The following is an 11,664-nucleotide window of genomic DNA, read 5'->3' as shown; positions in this document are numbered from 1 at the left end:
GTAGGACAGGAAGAAGGGAAGGGATTGAGATGAAGGAGGGAAAGGAGAACAGAGGGAGGGAAGAAGGAGTCGAAAGGAGAAGAAAAGGAGAGGGAAAGGGAAGGACAAAAACCAGATTTTGGGCAGTTATGTTTAAAAGCCCGAAGAACTGAAGAAGATTCCTATAGAGCAAACTATACAGCAATTAGATACGATAATGTTACCAAATGAAGAAAACAAGCTCATTGACCACCTAGTAACCTTTGTCAGAGTTCATAACTTGTTTTAGAAACGTTCCCTAATATTTGCCTTCAGGGGTGGACACTTGATCAAGTATTGGAAGGCAAGCCTAGTGTTTTAATAAGATGACGCCACATTTCCTATTGTTTTAGAACAAAAGACCATTGTCCTCTAAAGTGCGGTCGTCCCCCCTCGCCCCCAGGTGTTCGCCACGGTTTGCCTTCTCTACAATTACGTTCCGTTGTTCACTAGAGAAGGAAGAAGTATCATTTCTTTACATTCATAAACCTTACGTTTTTCTTAATTTATATTGAGGGCTATATGTACAAAGGGGCCCCTATTCCGCCAACCGTGTGTGCATCAAACAGTGTTACATAACATTATATAATTGAATTTTAAGACTGGTCAATACCCATCATGGCATGTATGTAAGTTGCGGTGTCCATTGCGGTTAATTTCGAATTGTTATATCAAAAGCGACATTTTAAGTTTTATCATCCGTGGAAATCATTGTGGTGGTATCAACTGAGGTACATCTTGTGGCATCATTTGTAATAAGCTGTGACATTCTTTATAATACAGTTCACTTATGGTTTCAGTGTAGGTATGGATGTTGCTACAGAGATTGCATCTGATTTCATCCCCCATCCCCTACATATGAGAGATTTTGATAGTCTTGGCGTGTTGATAGCTCAGGGGGGGGGGGCAGAAAACACAACACGTTGTATATTCATAACATAATTTTGTAACACCCATAGAAATATCCATCAATAAACAAAATGTGAATGATGAATATTATCCGTTTATATCAAAATGGGGATTTGGATTACGACGACGAAAATCTGAAAAACGTTTCAAAAGAGAGACTTTCTAAACTTGTTTCCTTTTCCTACAACATGAAAGTTTGTTAGAGACCAGTTTTTGTCTGATTATGACACACCCCAACCCTAATTTGTACATAAAACCGCTCATTCGGCCTATGTTAGCGTTCTGATTCATCTTACAATTACACTGACGTTTGCAAAAAATCTATGACTTGAATTATCAAAATAAAGTTCGTGATTGAATGCCTTGTGAATTTTTTTAAGACACAAAAATTTTTTTGTTCGAAGCAAAAACATTTCTGAATTGCTTACAACAATAAACTCGTGAAAAATACGATACCGAATTAAAAAACACTTTGACCTGTCATTCAATCACGTGACAACTTTAAACTTGATCCAAAAGTAAAAATGTAGATGGAACAACTTACTTTGAATATTGGGTCCATTTTCTCCATCCATTAAAAACATTTAAGAGAAGCTCTTTGCTGAAAATGAAAGAGCAATAGGATAATATAAATTTGCAAACAGAATTGTTTGATATCATTAATGTTGTCGTACAATAAACAAAAATTACTGAACTGCGAGTTGACAAAAAATACTGTCTACAAAAATTGTTTAAAATTTTGCAATGTATAAAACTTTATCGAATAAATTTTAAGACATTATAGGGCAAGAATTTGTCTATATGAATATTTACCAAATGGATCGTATAAAGACCGATGATTGAGCAATAATTTCTTAAGCAAGAATTATACATGAACTGTTTAAGTAATTTTGTAAAAATCAAATCGTGCAGGTGCAAACCAAACAAATACTTTCAATTATTAAGAGAGCTGCTCCTTTGCCTCTATAAATACACATTTTGTTTCTGCCATTTGCTTTTTCCCTTTTTTTTCAAACGAATTAATTTTCTGCTATTTATCGAAATGCTCTTACAGTTTAGCTATTCTTTGCATTATTCATTAAAATACGAACTGAGGAACTTGAAGCCAATCGAACTGAGCCGTTCAAACTACATTGCAATTCTTGTATCAAAAATTACAAAAAACATCTCAAAGTCTCACTTCATTTGCCGTTTTACAAAACAGCTTTTGCCAATGCAGTTTCTCCAATGAAGAAACAGTTTCCTTGTTGACTGGACTTCAAAGCGAATTCTGTGAAATCATAAACAAATAATTTCAGCAACTGAACAAAATAAGTAAAATTCAAGTTCCAGGGTATTTCGTAACTTTATGAAGAAAGGAAAAATTACAGTAATCCGTTAGCAGGCTTTAAATGTTTAATTGTTCATATCTCACTCGATGTTTCTCGGCTATGTAGTCAAAAATAAATATTTCGAAGAATAGATTTTGAACAGATTAATAGATTGTCAAACCTGTTTAAAGCTCTGTATCAGTGGCGGACACCTGGGGAGCGAGGGGGGGCTAGGGGGGCGACTGCCCCTCCAATACTTTACAGGACAATGGTCTTTTGTTTGAAAACAATGGCAAATGTGACGTCATCTTATTAAAACAATAGGCTTGCCCCCCCCCAATATTTGACCAAGTGTCCGCCCCTGCTCTTAGATATATATGCTTCAAATTGCTAGTGTCAACTACAAACCACACAACACTAAGGACTATTGTCACATTTAATCACCATAATCATTATTATACGTCTACCATCATTATCACTAAAATCATTGGTTTATTGTAAATCGAAATCAGCAAGAAACATTCTTGTACCTAGCAAGGTTCTGCATTTTCTTTTTCACACGTCTTTCGGCGACATACACATTCCACAGCTGAAAGGATCTTGTTAACAGCGACAACCTGAATTGAAATAATGCAAACAAATAAATATTGGCAAATTTAAGCATAAAAAACAACAGTTTTGATTACGATAAAATATATCTTTAAGAAAGACTGTTAAAAAATAATTCTACAATTCAGGTAGAACTTAAAAGCATTTAATCCCTGCATTAGGAACGAAAATGCTGCAACTTATTATTGGCAAAAAAAGTACATGAGTGGAAATTGTACCACAAAATTTAATTTGACTCACTTGTAATGAAAGGATGCAAAACCATCGCTTTGCTCCATTTCAAATTGAAACTTCCATTCATAATATTCTTTTTTGACTTCTTTTCTCCGAGACGAACCCGTGGTCAGCATTTCCCTGTAAGTAAAAATGCTTTTCCCATTGAAAACTTGCTCTATTAAGGTCTCAATTGCCTGGAATAGGTTGCTTTTGTTAAAACAGACGTAAACAAACCATTGTAGGAATAAAACTTCACGCAAACATTTGGTTATTCTAATCGCAATACAAAACCGAGCAAGAGCTATGGGGAACTCGTGAAATCAAAATTGAGGGTAGTAGTAAACAATAAAACACAAATGACGAAAAGTAAACAATAGTGTGAAGTAAAGAAAACCACTGATACTTCAAACAGTCGGCTGTAAACCGGTTTCGCCTAATATCAGAGCTCATCAGTACAGCTAGACTGAAAAAGGACCTAAAGTTGACCTAGGGCCAGCAGTTAGGCTCTCAGTGGCAATGCATGTGGGAGGTAGCGTTATCAATTTTTTATCTTGCTGCAAAATGAGAACCAACCGTTTCATCTGCAAGTGAATTTGTTTCCATTGAACGAAAACAGACCTCATCCTTTGCTTTCTCTTTCTGTGTAAAACCGTCGTCCACTGAAAAGAATTAAGATAAAATTGAGAAGTATCAAGATAAAATAAGCAAAGATTATAAGGACTTAAAAGATAGATAATGAATTTCCCGTCTGTAATTAGGATACTTTGGTAAACTATAAAGATTCTTTATCTGTTTGTGGAGAAAGTATAGATCTTATAGGTCATGGAGTGAAGTATACATGAAGTGAAGGCTATGTTTCAACTCAGCAAACTTCAAATAGGAACGACTGATTATGTGTAGCTTCGGTATGGCACGAAAACGTACAAACATTTGTTCTTCATAAGAAAAAACTATTTTTTACCAAGTAAGTATCAGGGTGTAAAACTTCGATCAGGTCAACAAGTGATTAAATTTTTTCGGATCGAAACGAGCCAATAGAAACACAGGACCAGAGATCTACAACCAATCACAGTCCTCTTACATGAGATGCTGTTGAAATCCTAAAGTAAAGCTACAATCCCGGACAAAAATAGCTCAAAAAGTTGATATTTTCTCTTTCTTTTAAAAAAACATATTGGATGCAAGCTACTGAAGCACAAATGATAGAATTACAAATCAAATATTGATTTGGGGGGAGTGACGGGGTTCGAGTTTACAGGCGTGGCAGTGTAAAGTAGAAAACTGCAAAAATCCATCTCAAAAAATTTTTTCCAGGATAGTCCACATGAGAAAAGATGTAAACAATATTACGAGCTGCTTTGCAATGTTTTGAGAATTATACTCAGGGTGTTACGTACCTTGACCCAGGCTTTTGCCAATCGCCGAGAATTGTTTTTTTGCACAACTTCTTCAGTTTCAATGCTACTTCGTCGATATTCCTTATACCATGCAACAATGCATTTCTTCATTATGGTTTTGCGGTTGAAATCAACTGCTAATTGTTGTAGTCTTGGAGGAGACGAATCAGTCGCATCAAGTGAGAAAGATCCCTCGTCATCATAATGACCATAACGATATGTGAACTTCGGTGTACTTTGGAACCTACCGCGAAAAACTTTATCAAACGAGCCATCCTCACTTGCGGATCGGCCTAAACTACGGTCGCTTACACTTTTTCGGGATCCTGTCTCTTCCAAATCTAAAGTGGTTACCCTTGTGAGATCTACAGATCCTGTTGGAGAATTATCTATTTTCATTACGTCACTATCATTATTTTCGACGTCTTTAGAAATGTCATTACGACTCAGTGAAGAAGCTAATAATATGCGATTCAAGATTATGTCTGCCCGATCTAGTATGGATTTAGGACTGTGTCCGGAACTGATTTTAGCTTCTTGTAAGAGGGAGTCGTCTCGCAATGTCTTCAACGATCGCTCGATTTCCTCAATCAGGTTATCTTGATCAGTTGGATCATGATCAGCAATGCCGTTTGAATCAGACATCAAAGGAATTAACTTATGGTCATGATTTCCTACGCTTTCCGTACTGCTACTTCGATTGGCAGTGATTATTGTCCGCGAATTCCCGCCTTCATTCCCACTCATCGATTCGTTTGCTGAGCTAAAAGAAAAGTTTGAGAGACTGAGTTCGCCATCAGACGATTTCCGTTTCTCATAGCAATTTACATCGTGATTGCTTTGCTTTGATCCACACTTCGAAATGCCAGAAAGATCGATAGAAGCTGGCGAATTGATCGAGTTAAACAAGTCATTTCCAAATCCATCCTGTCGATATGCTATTTCTACCCTCGAATTATTACGCGAGCTTCGAGCAACCTCTGCTAAACTGGTGTGATGTGAATAGGTGGAATCTGCATCTGGATTAACCATTGTCGACTTACTGAACAGATCAGCATCGCTATAGTCGCCATGATTGTAATCATAGCCATTTTCTGTTTTGAGGGCTGGGAAGCTTTTTGAAAGAAACTCGGAATTTAAACCAGGTCTTTCACGATTCGTTGAATTACCACTATACAAAACATGGTTTTTTGATCGAGGATCTGTTTTCCCTTTAACTTGTGCATCATAATTCCCTATTCGGGTTAATAAACGATCAGTACTCTTTCCGTTATTCTGTGATTGGCTCGCATCATGACCATCATTAAATACTGATTCTTGATACGCTTTTACAGTCCCCCCTTTTTTTGGAGTAGACCCAGCTGCAGCGAGATCCATTGTGTCAGTTGCCATAGCATTGCGATAGAGTTCTGCAGAAGGTTTCCTAATCAGCCCAATTTCATCCAACCTCGCACTTAATTTCGCATTGTTCCGTGGTAAGGCAGCGTATTTGCCAGGCAATGGCACCCTTTGTCCGTTGTCTCGATTTGATGTCAATCTGGACACCTTTCTGTAACCTGAAAAGCTTGAATTGAATTGCTGAGGTTGATCTGTTTTTCTGTCGAGATACCCTTCCTGGAATAGAAGAACATTGAAATGAATAAATTTCACATTTCACAAATCAAATGCTTATTGATTTAACACTTAGAGAAGATCCATGTTCCATCTTTTTAGCTTTTAGATAATCGTAAGGCCAGATAAAGACTTTTAAAAGGTATCAAAATGAAGTAGGCCTTAGCATCCAAAAACATTGAAAATAATTCAAGGTGAACTCATTGCAAGATACGAGAATCAATAAGGGCTAACCAATTTTAGCATTCCGAGTCGCTGCTACATCTTTCACAAAAAATTTTTTCAAAATCTACTGAACGAAAATTATTATATTGTCTAAACTCTTCTTATCATATAAACAGGCCAATTTTATCCTCTTGAAAAACCTGAGATTCTTACTAATCCAAAGAAAGTGGAAGCTGGCATTTTAACATGATAGTAAACTGAGACTGTAAAAGCTTCCTTGTTGACTAATTTGTTCATATATATTTACATATGCTGCAAAAAAGTTTACGGATATAAGAATAATATCTGCGTCCCTAGCGCAATTTGTGTCATGTGGAAAGCAATGAATTGCAACTCCTTTTGAACTCCAGTGGTAACACTTTCTATAGGCATCTTGTATTGATTGGGAAAACTTAGCAGTCTTGCTCACGTTTGATTGGCCTATTTCGATCCACACCATATTTATATATTCTAACTGCACATCTTTAATTACTATTTTCACGTAAAATATACTTTAAGGAACGCCAGCTTTGAAATGTTGAAAATGTTTCTCTTTTTAAAAGCTGTTTATACTGTTTCTACAAATAGGTTGCACTACATGGAGAACAAAATCAAAATACAGGTCACCTTGAAAAATCACCAATAAAAGAACTTAAACCTAAGCACAAATCTAGATGATGATTATAGGCTATTAACTGTCCTGTGGCTGAAATAAACTTATACAATACAAAAGGACTAGCTGATAAATCAGATCTTTGCCGAATCCAATTAAAACCTTTTTCTTTATAACTATCCAATTTTTACGGCAGGTTTTCTAATTCAAATTACCGAAAATTTAAAGAACTTGGACATCTTACATGTATACAGTAGAAACCTGCATAAAAGAACCTGTTTTTATAAGAACATTGAGGCTGAAATTTAACCTTTAAAACTCCATAATTAAGAACCCCCAGGAGGCTGAAATTTGGAAAGGTTCTTATATATATATATAAGAAAAAAGGGTTTTTAGAGGAGTAAATCAGGTTATGGTATGTTGCATTCTAATTGGACAATCTAACAATTCAAATTCATAAGATTGGCTGAAATTTGTCATAAAAAAAGCTGGTTTAAGTGTGTCCATTAGAATTCTTGCGGTGGAAAACATTGTTAATGTATGCAAGGCCTGTACGTATATAAGAGCCTTGTTACAAACCTTTTAGACTGGAAGTTAGAATAGCAGCCTGTTAATTAAGAACCTATTCAGGCTGCCAGAAACAAACATAGGTTCTTTTATGCGGGTTTCTACTGTATGTAAGGCAATGAAGTCAGGGGCTGGATATATTTTTCAAGGAATCTAACTTGTAGACAAACTGAGCAACTTACTAGTTATTTAACCATATAATCTCGAACTTTTTTCTTAAAGCGTTTCTGTTATGGATATTTCAGTGCGTTTTTAAAGCTTGTGTTTTGATGATAAGTCGTGGAATCTTCGGACTAGAAAGCTTTTAAGAACTGAAAGTATCGTAAAAAGCTTTCTATAACATATAATATCAAGGCAGACTTTAGTGACGCTGATGTGCAAACTATTTGGAAAAATAACCCAATGCGAATAAACATAATTAGTATCGCTTCTTTATCCTAGTGCAGCCGTCTGTACTATCCCGTTTCAAAACGTTTATTCTTACTAGTTTTTAAAATTTAAAAAGCACGAGCCTCTATAAAACTTCGTTGGCCACACATCCTTAAATCGTAACAAGAAACTGACTCAAAAAAAGTCAGAAAAAAAGTCTGATAAATTCTTGCTTTTCTGAGATAATTTCTTTAATATATAACTTAATAAATCAAATAACGGAGTGTTAATAAGATAAGGTCACGACTTGGCAATATTGAATGAAACAACACGAGTGTAGCGAGTAGAAGATCAGACATTTCATCAGAGCATACCTGCTGAGTTTTCAATTGAGCTGATCAAGGAACAGTCGAAGTTGTTCACTTGAAGATGCCCGCAAACGCTGTTTGGTGTACCACCTGTTCTTTCGATATCATTAAGCGTCGGTCATAAATAGCGCTATTCAGTTTGAAGAGGCAAAAGCAAAGTTTCTTCGCGTCAACTCAATTCTTTCAAAGTCCAGTTTTGGCACGTTCAAAACAATGAAGCACGCAAGCAAATCTGTGGACAGGTTTCATGCACAAGCTGGCTTTTGATCATAAAACAAGCAACCTGGTTCTATACAACGTGTGATATTTGCAATTCTATTGTTCTCTACACAGGGACAATGTCAACAGTAACTCAAAAAGGCTTTTCTCTGCAGACAATACCGATAAATAGTTGTAATTACATATCAAATCTTAGTGTAAATCTTCCAAAGCGTCTATTTGTTCTCTAACGTATACCCATGCTCTCCTTCACAGCAACAGGTTTGAACTTCATTGGCAACAACATCGGACTTAACAACAGCTCTACGAATGTGCAACAACAGCAACTCTAATGCTAAACTATGACACGGGCCATTGGTGTTTTGAATAGATTTCAAAAGATATAATTGGCACTTAAAAGTGACCCATGGAACATAAAAAGGGCTAAAAGGATGAGTACATAGACAGAAAGCTCCCTTGAGTTAACTAAAGATACCCTTAAACTATTGATACAAACATAGAGATGGTTACAAACAGTAAAGTTCCCATTTTCACCAGCACAAAATAAAATTAATTAGTGACACCGCATCGCTTGCAGCCATAACTTCAAATTTTAAAATGTTTGAAAAGTGCTATGAAATTCAATTTTATAAATTGGAATCAGACTTGGTATTATATGATTAGATCCAACATTATTGATGTAGGCAGTAATGCTATTTCTGTGATACACTCGTGGTATCCTAGCAATGTTCATTGATACTTGTGGATAACAATGGGGGTGATTGCGTTGGCAGCAGGGATCGCGGAAGAGGGAAGATACGGGGGCTTTAGCCCCTCCCAACAAGTTCCAAAATGCACTTGAAACCATACAAAAATTGCCCTGCTTTTGGTTTTTAACATGTTGAGCCCCCTAAAAGACATGTTAGCCCCCTCAACCAGGAACATGCTCCGCGGTACCTGGCGATGAGGAGGGGGCTGTCACAACTTTACCTGTCATCCAGGTATAGCCTTGAAAATTTTACGAGCCTTGGAAATTGTGACAGTTTTCGATTGTCTGATACGGAGAGGCACAGAGTTGTAGGTATGAGATGCAGCATATTCGGATGCTCTCTGGCCAAAAGTCACAGTTCTAGCCGTTTAACCGTATAAATTCACCACGTTTATTCATATAAAAATACATACACATTGTAGCAATGCTGATAACGTTGGACTTTCGTCAAACCATACCTCTCCTCCTCACAAGGGTGCTTCCAAAATTACACTCAGAAACATCAATATTAACGATGGGGTTGGAGATGGAGGCAGAAAAGTTGAAATTGGAACAAATTGCTTCTGAACTGGTAGTCCCCAAAAGAGAAAGTGTCAAATTCTTCACAAAATCAACTTTAAAGAAATAAGCGATACGTGATACGCGAATTTACAAAAAGAACCCGTCATAAAGAGATAAGCCTCTGGATTTTCTTAAACCCTTTTTAAAGACCGAACAGACAGCTTGATAACTGCAAAGAAACTGCTCGACCTAGCAAATGATAACATACTAATAATGACCGAAGAAGTTAAACTTACATTGCTTTGCCTCTCATTGTGGTCTTCTTGACGGCGCATTATTTGCCTGCCTTTCCAAGCAAATCAACTCACTTTATTGCTGAAGGAGTTTACAGAAACCGACCAGAATTACCCATTGTTGTTATTATCCTTAAAAGAAAGTTGGCAAAGAGCTTAGAAAAACCTTCAAAGCAAAAAATAAATCTCGGCGCATGTTTGAAAACAATTAGAGGTGTTTTGAGTCTACGTAGAAACAATTTTGCATTGTTCGCATTCAAATGTTGCAGAAAATCTCTTATTTCACAAAATAACAACAATTGTGTGGCTTCGAGGAATTTCTGTGGACGGAAATTAGATTGCGGTTAATATTAATATATGACACTAAAGTTCTTTGAAACTGATAAATTTCAACTTCAATTAAAAACTTGACACAGTTGCACTGAGATAGACTTTTCAAAAGTCTTTTCGTTTTTTATAAACCTTCTAAATAAATATAAAGTTTTGCACGTTCCTAAATTAAATTCTGCAACTTAATATTGTTACAAACAAAAGAAAATAGAACAATTTTATCTATGTGATACAACTGAAAGAGGTTTTGTTAGCACTGTTTTTGCTGTATAATCTACAAACAGGAAAATTTGAAACTGACTCAAAATATGTATGAATTTAGAAGGGTTTTGCTTGTAAACGGCTGACAAATGCAGTAGTGACTCTGAAATGGTTTGCAAACGAAATGGCATGATGGCACCTCACCTGATGCACCATCCTCGGGGAATGGCCTTACATCGAAGCTTCTCTTCATGTTACATTCGACTTGGGAGCTGGATATTCCCAAAGAGACAGATACGGTATCAAAGCTCTTGGCAGGTCATATTCCCTTTAGGCCGAAAGTTTGTTTTCAACAGAGAGCATATATCCATGGTGATTATCACAGCTCACAAAGCAAAGTGTCAAATTCCGTTTTATCCTTACCGAAATGGGACACGTTAAGGAAGCACGTCTGAAGTGGCTTCCTGTTCGGATCTCTCCTCCTCCTCAGAGAACATGCATGTTGTTGGCACACGTTACATAGAATATCCCGCTTTCAAACCAAACCTCCTGCTTTCAGGAATTTTTTTATAAATCTGTTCTAAAATACCATTTCAAAATATCTACACTAGTGCATGTAAAGTTTGCTATCGTACCTTTCTTTAAGATTCTTGAAATATAGCTTGTGAAATGTATTCTGGCTCTTGATGCAGACCTTTTCAGTTTCGTGTTCCGTGATCCAGCGAATCAGAGGCCGCCATTCGTAAGTTAAATATCTAGCTGTGAATATTTTAATCGAGAAATCACAGCCCCCCCCCCCCCCACATTTTGTTAGTGACAAAAACATATGTTTGACTCCTCACTACAACATGAAGTTTATTGATAAATAGTTTCGCAAAAATGTAAATCTGTTTGTCTGAATTGAATTATAATAATAATAATGAACGAACATTTATACTAGATAAACACTTCAACTCCCTAAAGCTTTTATAAATGTGTGTGAAAAAGAGAACATCCAAGTTCAATTTGAGCGTTAAAACTGATATACATTTAAATGTTTGTGTCATCTCGATCTTCTTCGTATTTTTATAGAAATTTGATTCGTATCAAAGTAGACTTGACTAGAGATGTAGGTAAGCGACAACGTTGTACTTCACTTTTCAAGTTTACCACCTACCAATGGCTTTAAGGAAATCACTTTT

The 11,664-nt window shown here is 36.3% G+C and overlaps 1 protein-coding gene across 2 annotated transcripts in view; it reads right to left on the bottom strand.

Annotated features, from left to right (window-relative positions):
* LOC135688314 (uncharacterized) overlaps window positions 1-11,164 on the bottom strand; it is a 36,094-nt gene extending 24,930 nt beyond the window's left edge. The window contains exons 1-8 of one of the 2 annotated variants that reach the window (XM_089113967.1): window positions 10,688-11,164; window positions 9,956-10,084; window positions 4,460-6,073; window positions 3,636-3,721; window positions 3,087-3,200; window positions 2,768-2,854; window positions 2,108-2,197; window positions 1,472-1,528 (exon numbers count right to left, since the gene is read on the bottom strand). In XM_089113967.1, the coding sequence (XP_088970093.1) occupies window positions 1,472-1,528; window positions 2,108-2,197; window positions 2,768-2,854; window positions 3,087-3,200; window positions 3,636-3,721; window positions 4,460-6,073; window positions 9,956-9,994 (2,087 nt within the window). In that variant the 5' untranslated portion in view covers window positions 9,995-10,084; window positions 10,688-11,164. Of the gene's footprint in view, window positions 1-1,471; window positions 1,529-2,107; window positions 2,198-2,767; window positions 2,855-3,086; window positions 3,201-3,635; window positions 3,722-4,459; window positions 6,074-8,197; window positions 10,085-10,687 lie in introns of both variants that reach the window. The other variant, XM_089113968.1, reaches the window with a different exon arrangement.
* Window positions 11,165-11,664: the final 500 nt, after the last annotated feature.

Source organism: Rhopilema esculentum, chromosome 19 (assembly GCF_057945365.1).
Source record: "Rhopilema esculentum isolate cy_ngs chromosome 19, ASM5794536v1, whole genome shotgun sequence".
In the NCBI taxonomy this organism is placed as follows: domain Eukaryota; kingdom Metazoa; phylum Cnidaria; class Scyphozoa; order Rhizostomeae; family Rhizostomatidae; genus Rhopilema; species Rhopilema esculentum.
This window is presented reverse-complemented; position numbering and strand designations above follow the sequence as displayed.